This window comes from Lepidothrix coronata, unplaced genomic scaffold (assembly GCF_001604755.1).
Source record: "Lepidothrix coronata isolate B3197 unplaced genomic scaffold, Lepidothrix_coronata-1.0 Scaffold0, whole genome shotgun sequence".
Lineage (NCBI taxonomy): Eukaryota > Metazoa > Chordata > Aves > Passeriformes > Pipridae > Lepidothrix > Lepidothrix coronata.
In genome coordinates, this window is record NW_016690180.1 from 7,191,937 (window position 1) to 7,206,642 (window position 14,706).

The 14,706-nt window shown below is 36.7% G+C and overlaps 1 protein-coding gene across 2 annotated transcripts in view; it reads left to right on the forward strand.

Annotated features, from left to right (window-relative positions):
- The window catches only part of USP46 (ubiquitin specific peptidase 46), a 36,140-nt gene extending 22,001 nt beyond the window's left edge, over window positions 1–14,139 (forward strand). For both annotated transcript variants that reach the window (XM_017804267.1, XM_017804274.1), the window contains 4 exons: window positions 5,235–5,318; window positions 5,620–5,817; window positions 6,643–6,721; window positions 7,682–14,139. In XM_017804267.1, coding sequence (XP_017659756.1) covers window positions 5,235–5,318; window positions 5,620–5,817; window positions 6,643–6,721; window positions 7,682–7,783 — 463 coding nt within the window. In that variant the 3' untranslated portion in view covers window positions 7,784–14,139. The remainder of the gene's footprint in view (window positions 1–5,234; window positions 5,319–5,619; window positions 5,818–6,642; window positions 6,722–7,681) is intronic.
- The last annotated feature ends 567 nt before the right edge of the window (window positions 14,140–14,706 follow it).

Genomic DNA, 14,706 nt, shown 5'->3' on the forward strand with positions numbered 1-14,706 from the left:
AATAAACCATCACCTATATTTAAGACAATATGTTGCTGCTCTAAGGTAATGATTATCAACCTCTTTCAAACTCCAAAGTAGCAACCAAGGTTGAAATTGCATTTATCAGTTATTCTGGAATGCCTAGGAAGGATTGCTGGGCATCTCATCCCAAGCTGAGAGTTACAGAAAGAGAAATCATGTGAGGTATTAACCATTTCCTGAGTCAGAGAGCAGTGATTTCTCTGTGGATATTGCAACTGTAGTAAGTAACTTCTGTTACATTTTAAAATGCTAAGTCCAGTCAGTTTTTACATTCTCAGTTTCTGTTCTGTCTCATTTGGCCTCTGTAGCCCTCAAGACAACAGCCCTCAAGTAATCCAAACTGCACTAACTAGCCGCATTGTAAAAAGTGAGAAAACTGAAGAGTGGCTTTGGAAAGCAGTGTATTATTTTCTCTTTTCCTCCTGTAGTCTCTTTGTCTGTTCATAGTCACCAACAGTAGAATTAGTATTGTACTACAGGCTTTTGGTTGAACACTTTGGTTCCTCATTGTAGTCCCTGCTTTGAACTTGTCAGCATTACTTACCTTTCCCTGTGGTGTTCCAAGTCGATTTGAAATTACACTGATGCAAGGAGGCTGAAGGGTGCATCTTCTGAAGTCCTTTCTATCCTGAGTTGTTATTTGATTCTATGTTATACAGTTACTGGAGACTGAGCTCTGACTTTTTCTTACAGTTGAGTCTGTTGAACTTGTTAGAAATTGCTGCTGTACATAAGTTATCATCTATCCTTCAACTTTCTCCAGTTTTTTATTTTATTTCTTGGTTGTTAAGCTTCTTGGAAATGTTTTGTTTGGAAAGACCATTTTATGTAAAGGCAGAATACTTCAGTAAAGTAGCAATAGCATTTCTACTACTGAACAGACAGTGGCTGTAGCTTAAGATGAGGAAGAACTGCATCTGCACTACTGCAACCCACAGGTGAAGGGTGGAGTTGAAAGTGACCCCAAGAGGTTAGCCCCTATCTCCACATCAGACAGGATGCTTACCCAACCTGTTCTAGATCTTTTTAGCAGTAGTAACGTGATTGCCTACCCGAGTCCTTCCTGACCTTACTACTAAGAAGTTTTTTCTGCTGTGTAAAATGAAACTTCCCTGTTTTAGTTCAATCCTATTTTCACTTGTTCTCTGTAATCTGGAAATAAACCAGGACTAACCCCCCTTCCTCTTAGCAGTAGCCTTTTACATGCAGGAAGAATGCAATTACTTTCTTTTAAATTTAAACTATCTAAGGTCATTTAACTTTTCCTTCTCAGGCTATCTTCTCTAGATCTCTGCTCATGTTCATTACTCTTTGGCATTCTCTTCAGCTGAACCTCTCTCTTGAGCTCCATCTTTCTTGAAGTGCAGCTACCTAAAACTAGGCATAGTATTCCAGCATAAATCTGCACAATCCTGAGAAGAACGGATGCCCTGAAAGTTTATTTATGCATCCCTGTATAGTATCTACCTTTGCTCCAACAGCATGACATGCATTTTGAAGTTTACCCATTGTTGCCTTTGGAAATAAAGCAAAGCAAAATCTTGGTTTTTCTTTTCTTCTGGTGGGAGATACAAGCTGCTATTTACAGATTGAACGGGAGGAGAGTCATCACCTATGATGTATTCTGATTGTGTTTTACACTAGCAGCATTTCTACCTCTGCTTAGAAAACATATATTCAGTTAGAACATGGATTTCCTCTCGTTGTTGTCTGGTACTATGCATTATTAAACAAAATATAAGTGCTTTTGTCATTCCTTTCAATAGGAACATCCAAGTTATTACACTTTTTGGAAACTTTGCTGCTTCCTGTTTTGTTTTAACAACTGCTTTGCTGTGTCTCAACAGCTTTAAGTGCTACTGCATTGAAAAGATAAAATATAGAAAAACTGTGCAAGGTAACAGTTAAGTAGAAGGAATTTCTTTGCCACTACAGAATGTTCTTTTATCTCTGTAGTTTTTCAAAATGTGAAAGGCCCTTGTGTGCTCAAGATGTCTGAAGAATACAAGCCTCTGGTGTAGTCTAAATCCACAGCGTAGACAGCTGGACCTAAAGCAACAGAAGTCCATTACAGATATAGCACACATCCATTATTTTTATTTTCACTAGGAGTTGCAAAGTTTACCAGTCAATTTGATCCTGACTTTTAACTGTGCATTTATATTACACCAAGAATTCTCTCATCTCTTTAAACAGAAAATTCATATTATTTATGCATATAAACGTTAGAAAGCATGTTTCACACTGTAGCATAGAGGCCGTAGAGGAAGGCTACGAGGCTTCCATGTACTGTGGAAGCATGAGGTCAATCCTAAACCTAACCCCATGGACAATGAATAAGTTAGTATATCTTGAGCAGGTGTATTTAAAAATTTCCTTCTCTTGTTAAAATAGTATATAAACAGAATGCAGATTGGACTGTTAACGGAATAGGAGAAAGTCAGACATACCTTGAAACTGTGCAGGTCTAGAGAAGAGTTTGGCAAACCTGTGGCTCTTGCACATGCACTTTGCATGAACTCCAGTCAATGACCTGTTGTTTTTAACTGTTCAACATCTCTTAGAAGTGACATGCTGAAAATTCACCACTGAAGAAAGACCTACCGAAGTTGCAGTTGCAGAGGGCAACAAAAGCATCTAATTCTCACCTGCATACCTCCCTTCCTCCAAGGAAAGAGTTACTGCTTATTAATATGCCACCAGTTCTGTTCCTAGTATAAAAAAATAAATTAATACCTGCTGTATAAGTGAGTTATTAGTGCCTTTAAATTCCATGACTGTGCCTCACCTGCTTTGGTAGAATAGGGTCATAGGTGAAATTAGAAGACAAGGAAACATAAGAGCAAAATGAATGTGGTACATATAGGGGAATGTCCCTTGGCTTATCAAATATTTGTATATTTTTCCAGCTTTCACAGACATAATTGCCATAGCAGTCAATTTACCATTTAAAATGTTAGCTCATAGAATCATCAGGGTTAGAAAAGACCTTCAAGGTCATCTAGTCCAACTGTTGATCTAGTATAATTGCCCCAAACCATATCCCCAAGTGCCACATCAAGACACATCTTGAACATTTCCAGAGGTGGCGACTCCACCACCTCCCTAAGCAACTTACTTCCATGCCTAACCACTCATTCAATGAAACATTTTTTTTCTAATGATACTAATAATAGATATTGTAATACTACTAAGAAGTACTACTACTACTTCTAAAAATAATAGATAATAGCATCAGAACAAATAGTACATTTTAGAAGGAATTCAGAAACACTTTGAGTTAATTAATTTTCATGAGAGGCTTATATCTATCAAAATACTATCAAATTTCTACCATCCCCTCATGTTTCTTTATGTTAGAAGAACATTATTTCCATTGTTTCACTTTGAGGTGGGAAGAAAACTAATAAATTCCACAAATTTGGTGGCTTGAGTTTTTTTTTAAATTGCAACTTTAGGCTTTGAAAATAAACATCAGACTCTAACAGCAGACCTGAAACTTTCACAAGCACATTCTACTGAATCTTGCAGCTTTATGTTCCCTACACAAATAACCCACCTCTAATTTTCTAAAGTTTCAGCTCTTTACTTATGATTCCCTGAAAGGTTACCATGTTTTTCAGAGGAATTGACTGAATTCAGTTAATTTTGTCTTTAAACTCAAATGTGAAATCATATATTCAAGATCAGGGTTTACCACTGAAGCAAATATTTTCCAGTGATAATGTTTTATTTTTCTTTTAGATAAAAAAGTAAACTTATGATCAAAGCTTATCTTTTTTAGCTTAACTTGTCTTTCAAGAGATGTATTTTGTCCTAAACTTCAGCAGTTTCTGACCAAAGTGCTAAGACCATATAAAGAAAAAAAACTTCTAGGAGTATTCTCAGTTATTAAAAATATTATGCAGTCATATTAAGTGCCTCTTTGTCATGCTCTGTCAACCTTAAATAACTTAAAACTTGAAAATGGAAAGTCCCCACCTTTTTGAAGTTACATAAATAACTTCTAATATCTATCCCTGGCAAACTATATAGTCTTCAGCTCTTCCACCTACCCCTGTAGTGATGATGCCAGGAAGAAATAATCATCCAGAATCCTCCCTTTGCCTTTGTAGGATGATTCTGGTTCTGCCCACTGTAAAAGCAGACTGAACTTGTGGACAGTGTGGCTTCAGCCTCCATGCATGTGAACTGCAATGGTAGAATGGAGTTTATTGGGGTCTGAATGGGTCTGAAATTGCCTGGAGTTCAGAAGTCTGTTAGGTACAATGTAGTTGCAATCAATAGGACAGTTCTGTACTTCTACTGATATATCTATTTAAGGCTCAAAGTCACAAGAAAACCCATGTGCTTAGAATGGAAGATAGGTGTTTATATCTGCATTTACAGTTCTCAAAACACCTGCAATGTAACACCTTAGCTCCAACATAATACCAGAGGTGACAAAAAAATTATTTTTTTTTTCAGTTAAGTGTTTTTAGCTACCTAAAATTCTGCTCCAAAGAAAAACAGCACTGTGACTTCCAATAAATCTTTTCTGTGAACTGAGAGACACTATCAAACCAACCTTCCTCTGCCTCTGTCGCTTCAAAAGCTCAATCCAAAAACGTCTCCAAGTGCATTTACTTGATCAGGATTTATAAAATTTTCTATACTAGCTGTTACTTTCCTTTTTAGAAAATGAAAAGGTATAATATAGAAATTTCTGGCTGACTCTTCAAGAGGCTAGAGGATGCAGGAAACTGAGTTAAATTTTTATCTTCTGTGTATGAGGATTCAAACCTATCTTATGGAAGAACACCATGAAATGTGAGCTATTTGGGGATGATGGAAGTGCACTTGAAGCTTCTCCATTCTGCAAATAATTTAAAAAGGAACTGGATGAGTTGAGTTACTGCACCCAAGTCTAGGTAGCCCCTTTATGTGTAAGAGACCCATTTTGAGATACCTGTAAGTCCCATTTTGAGATACCTGACCCTCTACTTGTATCATATGGAAGGCCTCTGCTCCTAAAATAGCCCCATCATATCAGCCAGATACCTTAAATCCCTTTGGAAACCCCAGTACAGTTGCATTAGATGTTTTAGAAAACTGAACTCAGTGGAGAGAGGATTTCATCCTGTGTGTCTTTTTAGGGTTCCAGTTCATCAGCCCAAGTGGGGCAAATGTATTCAGGTCCTTTAAGAACTGATAATTGTATTTATTTACAGAGACTTCAGTAACACAGAGACATTATGTAGTGAACAGAAATACTACTGTGAAACTTGCTGCAGTAAACAAGAGGCACAGAAGAGGTAAGCAAAAAGCTGGCTGTTTCACCATACCCCTCCTGGGTTCTGACAAACCTTCTCCTCGATATTTATTTTATTTAGATACCTAGAAGCCTTACATCCCAACTGTATTCTCTGTGTGGGCCAGAGAACCTGCAGACAGACTTAAAGGCATGTGTCTTAGTCTAGAAGCTACTGCTAGTTGACTATTGTTACTTACAGAGTGGTTTTATAACGCATTTGCTTATTAAGAACTTATTAAGGAAAGAGAGAATGGCTTTGAACTGGTCAGGTGTTTATCATATGCACTTCAATGTTTTCACAGGATGAGAGTAAAAAAACTGCCAATGATTCTTGCCTTACACCTCAAGAGATTCAAGTATATGGAGCAATTGCACAGGTATACTAAGCTGTCTTATCGTGTAGTATTTCCTCTGGAGTTACGTCTCTTCAACACATCTGGCGATGCTGTCAACTTAGATCGGATGTACGACTTGGTAGCTGTTGTTGTTCACTGTGGAAGGTAATAGACTTTCATGTTTATCACAAACTATTGCCAGACATTTGCCAAGGGCAGAGGCAAGCCTGACAAAATGTGGAGGGAGGGGAGACCTTAAACCTAGCGGCTGCGCTGACTTGCATGTGTCTCGGGCTGAAACTTTCAGCCACCCTCCCTCATAGTAAATCTGTACTTGTTTAAGAAATAATGTCTCAGGTCTCCACAAGTCACAAGTTTGGCTTAAATTAACAAAACTACCTCCTTCCTCATGAGCGCACTTAGATAACTTGTGAGCCAGGACTCTGTGAGGGCCAGAATCTGCTAGCACGTAGACCCCACAACAGATTACCTTGATCTCCTGTCAAGGCAATGAAAATGATAGCTTTAATAAAGCCTCTCACATATGGGGTATTGTCAAATATGAAACAAACAGAAGAATCCTTGGGGCTCTAGGAATATGACCTTCTTTCTCTTCTCAAAGATTACATATAACTCAAGATTCACGGTTGACACCAAACAATTTTCCTACTTATATTTGGTTCATAATTTTTTAAAAATATTTTCAATAGTTGATGCCTGCCATGAGCAACTTGTTAAGTGTTCTACAGATTATTTTGCAAATGGTCCTGGCACAGATGAAAACAAGACCCTTAGCTTTCAGCTGATGAAATTGCAACAAGCCAATAAAAAGTTGTAGAGATGAAGTGTCTACTGTACCACAAGGGGTGGGTTTACTATGTTTTTCATAACAGTTATAATTCTCCTTGCATAAAGAAATGTGACTTATCCAAATGGACTCAATAGTATTTTCTAATATCTTGTGGTTTGGGTTCTTGTTTTGCTTTCTAGTGGACCGAATCGGGGACATTATATTACTATTGTGAAAAGTCATGGATTTTGGCTCTTGTTTGATGATGACATTGTAGAGGTCAGTATGCTGAAGGTCATGAGCACAACTTTTGTACTTATGTTTTCTTCTCTATTTGGGGTTAAAATTCTAATCCAGATCTGGGTAGAGATTACTAGTCTGCAAACCCACAATTTGATTGTATAATGTGATATTTTGCTCAACTCTGTTAGGAAACAAGATTGCAAACAAAATTATTAATCCTGTAGTTTGTGCTCTGTCAATGTCGGAGGGGGTCATTTTGTTTCAGAGCAACATCAAATGCTTCTAATATCAAACTTCAAGGGTTTAATTTGGAATGTTTTCTACATCTAATAAAATCAATTTAATTCATTAAAAAACCCTATCACTTAGCAAAATTGGACTAAGTAAAGCTAGCATTGCTGTAGAATTTTAAATTTTGAATAATTGGGAGTTTATAAGAAAGTCTGAGCTCTGTAGTTGATCTAGGATTGCCTGAATGTAAATTAGAGCAGTATCTGTCCCACAGCTTTATAGATTTAGTCTAAGCATTCCGCATTTCAGTCTTCTTCAAACCCTTCATGTCGTTGTGGCACCTTGGCAAAACCAGGGTCTTTAGTCTGATTTCCCAGGAGGTAAGGAAAGTAAGCACTGGGATATTGGATGGGGCATATCTTGAGGAGGTTTTCTTTATGTTTCAGAAAGATGGGATCACATGGTCACATTTACGTGTTTTAACAGTGTTCGCTATGGCATTCCAAGGAGTCTCTCTGCTATTGGAAAAAGCCTAATTCAGTTAGGTGCAGTGAGACAAACAAGCCCATGGACTTCCATGAGTGATATCGGCAGGGCTCAGACTCTGAACATTAACTTTTCACTACTTAAATTGCAAACAGAATTTGCTAATTGCTACCCCAAAACAAATAACTGAATTTGTGTTTTCTGTTCATACAGTCATTTAATCTGTGTTTGGTATTTCTTCTATCTAATAGCATATAAAAAAAGTTATTTATTTTGCAGAAAATAGATGCTCAAGCTATTGAAGAATTCTATGGTCTGACATCTGATATATCAAAAAATTCGGAGTCTGGCTATATTTTATTCTATCAGTCAAGAGAGTGACTTGGCAAACTGTGATAATTGGGCACAATGATGCTGCACACAAAAGAAGATGATGGCTCCCCTGAACTGACTTTTACACAGACCACATCTGGAATGGTTGAACAATGATACACTCTGTCTCCTACTAAATGGTCTATGTGATATTGACTATAACCATCCATTTTTGACATGCAGAACTTTGTTTAAAGGGGGGGGCTGTTTGTAGTTTTTAAGTCTGATTGAAGAGCTAATTGCAGTCAGATTTTAGTGGAATTTATATGGACTAACATTTACAGATAATAAGATTTGGATGTCAACTGTTAAACCCAATCCAGCTAGAGTAGTATTTTATATGGAAGTGTTCATTACATTTAGAGCAAAATTATTTAAAACTTTCTAAATGGTTTTGGGGTGTGTTGATTTACAAAACATTCCTTGAAATACTTCCTGACATATACTTATCCATTTTAAGTGTAAGGAAAAATATCTATTTCACGATGATTGGAGTTGTAATTGTAAGGGGATTTTTTTTACATGTTACTCTGCTGCAGAAAAGCTATTCTTCCAAAATCATTTAAACTTTGGATTGTTTAAACTTTCAGTGTGTAACCTCAGGCCTAAAATTCACATAGAGGGATTTAAATTACACTGGAACTAAGTAATTCTCTATGTTCAGTCACTTTGTTTATTGTGAGATAGTACAGATGAGGTGACATTCAGAACTTACAGAGTATTGGAATAAAGGGAGTGAGATGACATACATGATACAGAGATAAATTACATTTATAGAGATTGAGCTTACCTTTTTTGTTAAAATTATAGCATAGATTGTTTACTTAATTGAGTTTGCAAAGATTGCAACACGCTCACGCTATAAAATATCCATCAGGATTGAAATCACACAGTCCATTTAAATAAGCACTTGTTTGTACATAAGACACAGCTTTATCCTGCAATTTTCTGAACATCTGTAGGTCCCATTTTCATATCTCAAGACAGAGTCCATTTCTTAGAAATATAATACATAACAACTGCTAGTTTACATACTATCATGTATATATCATCTCTAACATTTTGGTCATGTTTGACAACATTTTATCACCACAGAAACAGATAGGGCTCTGGCATGTTGATTTCAAAAACATCAGAAAGCTTAGTACAAAAGGCTTGGTTTGTGATTTTACTGGGTGAATTTGGCTGGCACTAGTCATGCACTGGCTAATAAAATTTTGGAACTCGTATACTGGAATTTGGCAAAGAATGAATGTAGAAGAAAGTATCAGTAGGGTATGAGAAGGGATCAGTAATGGCTTTAGTCAGTGGTAACACTGGGTAACTACCTTGCTCACTCTGGCACTTTCATTCCATTATACAATTCTTGAACTTCAGTAGCCAAAGTCCTATTCCAATGATGTCAACAGCAAAAACACTCTTCTTGTCTTCATGGGGAATGACAGTTGGTTCTAATATTTATAGGAAAATATTCTCATCTCACAAAACTTATTTCTACCTGTTATATTTCATTCAGTCATTATGTATTTATTAGACAATTTTGCTTTTGGTCCTTTTCTTTAAGAAGCCTGCCTGCCACTTTATGGCTGACACTCCATTTCAAGAAATGGCTTTTAAAGTGCAGCTACATCTCATATTTTAGTGTTCTGCAGGAAAGAGAATAACTTTTTTCATTGTACTCTACTGTGAATGTGAAATATCTTTTGTTAAATAATGGTGAAAATGAAGTAATAGTTTCTACAGTAACATCATTGGAAGTTCAGTTGGATTTACCAATGGACATTTTGTAAACTAAGGCAACGTAGCACTTTACACAGTGAGAAACAGAAGCGGACTTTTCAGCTAACATTATTTGTGATTTATCATGTTATTTTATTGATGTAAGAAAACAGACATAGAACGTAACCTTGGAGTACTTTGGTGAATAATAGTAGTGGTCTACAGAGATCACTCACATGAATGAAGGCTTGCATGCAGGCTCAAGACAAGCATAGTTGGGATGCAGCTCTTGTTCTTTTATTGATGTTAGAATGAAATGTTCTGTCTCTAACACAGAAGACAGACCTCTTACAGGAGACTTCAACTGAGGGCCAGGAGCTTTTCCTCTGAAAAGCTAAACCTGCAAGTCCCTCTTTCATGGATTTATTTATAAGCATTTAGAATTTCCATATAAAAATATAATTATCACTTGCCTCTTAAAATGGGTAAGGTTTCCTCACTGTAAATGAAGTCACTTTCTAGATCAGCACCAACCAGTGCTGGTCCAAAGATCTGTACTTCGCAGTTTACTGCTGAACTTTCTTAAGGCATTCTTTAGTTTTAAAACAAGCAACAAAACAGATATTCTTAGGGTATCATTTGAATCTTCAGGGCTCATGTTTATATGAAAAGTAATTTTTCTTAAAAATCATTTTTAAAGCGGTTCAATTTTAGGAAACATTTTCCGTATTTCAATTGACTTAAGTGAAAATTGATTTTTTAAATGTTAATAGTATGGATTAATATTTAAATGCTAAAGTACAGAATAATAATCTTTGAGTTTCTTCAGCTGCAAGACAGCTTTAGACTGTAAAACATACAGATCGTTGCAGTACATTATTGAGAGTAAAATTACTAGAATAAGCATTTTAAATTCCTGCTAGCTCTTGAGAAGATCGCAGCAATGCTATCACATCAGTCTGACATTAGCTCTGAAAAATTATGGAATACATGCTCTATGCTAACACGAGCTAAACAAAGGAGCATTTTATTTGGATTTTTAAAAAATTGCAGTCACAATTCTCTAAATTGGTTCCAATCTACAGTGTGCTGAATGTTTTGACTTCAGTCCAGCAAAAGCTGTCCATCACAGCTGTATGAATAGTGCCAGTCTAGGCAGAGGAACACTTCTCTGTCAAATTAAGTACATTCACACAAGTTTTGCAGGATTGGGATCCCCACAGGAATAATCATATGATGTAAAGTACTTTAGTTGATTAAATAATTTATAACCTTTTTTCTCTTATGATTATGCATAGATTTCCAGTCCCTTATGAAGGAATGGAAAAATACCTAAGACAATAAAAGCTTTTCAGCTAGCAGCTAGCAGCCAGGAAACAAAATGCTAGCACAGATGTCTAATAGTATTCTGTGCTTCCCTAAAATTACTTTATTTTATGGTGTCAAAGTATTTTAGGCCTAACAACAATTGAAGTTTTCCACTTGTTTCACATGCTGTTGCTAAGATGCATTGTCCATTTATAAATCTTATTAGTATGTTCTTACTTAGGAAAAAGAACATTTTTGTCTTGTGCAATTTTTCCACTGAACCCAGTGAACCACTGCGGTGCTGATCAGTTATCTTAGAGGATGAGCTCAGAACTCAACTTTTATGTTTCCCAGAACACGCTGCCAGGATTTTATGTAATTTCTGCTTTGGGGACAAAGCAGAAGGAGGCAGAAGAAGGGAGTGATGGAAAAGATATACCAATGAAACAGAACACCTTTTTGAAATTAAGTCCCAGAATTACTCCTCTTAATTTATTGTAATAATTTACTTATCTGCGAGTACTAGATTATGTATTGAAAGTCTTGTCCCTCTAGCAGTTGGAGAAGAGAAAATAAAGCAGTAGGAGTTTCCTTCATATCAGATTTAATAAAGCTATTAAAGACCTAACAAAATGAAACTGAAATTCACATAACATGATGGGTCCTAAACTGCTACCACAAGTTGTCTTTTATCTTCAGACATTACATTTCATTCACTCATCTATTACAGCATCATGTACTTGGCATCTGAGCTGACGACTTGCTGCTGACAGGTTTGAAAAGTTTGATGCCTCTCAGCAGCAGATCCCTTCTTGTTTTGTCTCTTTTTTGCTGCATGTGGCTGACAGGTCTGAGCAGCGTCTTACAGCTGAATGAATATTAGAAATTTTAACAAGTTTTGGCTGTGTACCTATTCTTTGCTAGTACCTTTTACCAGTGTTTGTTTTAATTTATTTTTCTTTTTTTTTGGTCTGTTATTGTATTTGTATAATAACTTCTGTGGTTAATATAATCTGTTTTGTTTAAATTTTTATGTACTTTAGTTTTTTAAAATATAATCAACCGAAGCACTTTAAGCAACAATGTCAATCTTGTGAAATTCCAATCAGCTTAATATTTTGCCTTTGTGTTATTGTTTTCGCAGCTGTTTGTTTGTGATCCAATGTCTCTAGTTACAACCCAGTTACCATTTTTAGGCTTGTAGTGTGAGTTGCATTGTAAATTTGAGAAGCCTAAGTATTTTCATACATACTTATTCATACTTAACAAGGACGCAGTATTTACTATGTGTGTGCTACACAGAGCAGTATGTACCTGATGAGCTGCACTCACAGTGCACTTTTTACAGCCTTTTTTGCATTCTGCCTGCTAACCCATCTGATAATGACTGTGGTACTTTAATCTGTGATGCAGTTATCAATGACTAGAATTTAGAAAAGCTCAAATTCTCGCAGGAGAATTGTCATTTACCAAACACAGAGTTAGCTGTCGGTCCACTGATGATACAGGTATTGCTCTCTTTGCCATTTTGTCAGTGGCCTGTACAATCTCAAGTAAGAATAATCTTAAAGGCCACATTTATTCCTGGCCCTTGTGTGAGTTCTGACAAGGAGAGCAATCTTTCTGCATCTTTCTTCTCTCCACTTGGGCCCATATAAAGCAAAGAGATAAGGAAGTAAGATAAGTGCTCATTATGGTAAAATAATGTTTTTTAGAGGAAAACTTCTGTAGTGTCCATATGAGAAAGTCACTGATTTTCTGTATTGTTAATACAAGGGTAATTCCTAGTGCTTTAGGTGTTGTATTCTCTTTGTTCAATGAAAAGACCAGGGCTTTTTGCTGTTGCATCAGTTCTGATACTGAGGTGTTTCTTCTCAATTTACAATGGCACTTACTATGTAAATAGTCTTTGGCAAGCCTCAACAGACACCCTTTTAATTTCTTTTCAGTTAACACACATTACTTCAAAGAGATTGCTTGAACCTTTCTATAAGATTTATTTCAATAACACACTCCTTTTGCATACAGAGTCAAATAACACCTATCAGCCAGTATGTGCCCACCTGGCGGGACCATCTGGGCTAAACCCACACCATTTTACATACTAATGATTCTTTACTCCCCCTTGGAGGTTTGCTTGCTGGCTTTGCCTGAATGATTTAATATGAAACTGCAAATAACTCCCTTTATTCATGATCTCAGAGTTGCTATAGTTCTTTAATAAATTCTGCTTCATTTGATTATCAAGACTGGGACTATTGTACAATGTAAAAATAAATTAACTTGCGTGTGCCATTCACAGCAGTCAATTTAACAGCCTAATGCTTCTGATGAAGGCTGTTGCAGATTGCAACTTTACTGTATGTATGAATATGAAAGAGTAAGTGACTTTTCTGTCGTAGCACAGTAGGTCTGTAGGAGAAGCTAGACTAGCATGCAGCTTCCTAATTCTCAGCTTGTAGGCAGCTGAAGTTGGTGCTCCATTCTCTAGATAATCCTAACCTTTCTCCCAGGGGTTTGAAGGCGGCAGGAGCAAAACCATTGTGAAGACACCTTGCAGTTCTCCAGAACATCTTGCCTGCTGCAGTGGATAATTAATGAATATTTGCAACCCTGCTGTTCCCACTCCCCAAAACCTCTTTAACAGATATACATTCCTTAAAGAGTCTGAGCTTAAACATCAGCTTTGTATTTGCAATCATGTTCATGTTGGCAAATGTCCCAAGACAGATTGTGTTCATGTGCTTGTTTCCTGGTCCTCTCTCAGTTATCATTCTAACAGCAAGAGCAATATCAGGGTAGCCATGTTCCAGGTTCCAGTGAATTTCCTGGACACAATTTTCTAGCTTCAGTGGCTTTTGTTAAAGAAGACTTAACATTAGCTCCATAACTTATCATGATGCTTTAGGAGTAAAGTCACCACATACTATATGAAGAGGAAGAAATATGGAAAGGGCTGTTTTGTCAGAGGCTTTGAATGTGTGTATCTGTTTGTAAATGTATAGTCCCTCTCTATCTTGTCAAAATGATGCAGTCATAATAAAACTGCTTAAATATTTTGTGCTAGTTTTTAAAATGAAATAAGATAGTAAAATTACTAGGCATACAATTGGGGACATATAAAAATACTGAATTTCTAGTAAAGCATACAATACACAGTGTATGTGTACAGTTGAATATCTGCTCTTTTTAATCATGATGTACATGTAATTAAACCCTGCGCTACCTGCAGAACTGTGAGAAAAAACTCATGTTGGTTATTAAGGTTGTAACATAAGAAAACAGTATTTTCTCCTGTTAATATGTTTATATTTTACAAAAAATAAAACTCCCTAGCTGAACTTGCTTCCATTCAACTTGCTTTGACTTCAGCTGGAGCCAGACTAAGGCTGAGCATTGATGTTGGTTGTTACAGAACATGCTTCTGAATGTCAGGTACCTGTATTCTTACAGATGACAAGACTGCTGATGCTTGCTTTTTATTTCATTTAATGGAGTCACTGCATTTTAAGTGACTTCAGAGAATGTTTCACCACCTGGGCTGACTGCTTCTGAAGTGTCTTAAGAGAACAAATTTTGCATGCAGATGGTGAGTTGTCTTGGTGGAATATACATACAACTGCGTGACTGAGCTATACCTAGTTAAAGCACACCACTGACCTCGTCAATGTTTTTGAGAACAGCTGAAAGTGAACAGAATAAAAATCAGTCAGAATTGAACTACCTTTTGCATCAGAAAACAATGAACTCTTTAGCCTGGGATTTTACATATGACTACTAGAGTGGGAGAGAGTCTCACCGCTGCGACCCGGGTTCGATTCCCGGCCCCCCGGGCAGATGGAGCTCGTCAGCCCTGTGAGGCAATCCATCTAAGAGAAGGTCACTCTAAACAAACCTACGTCCTG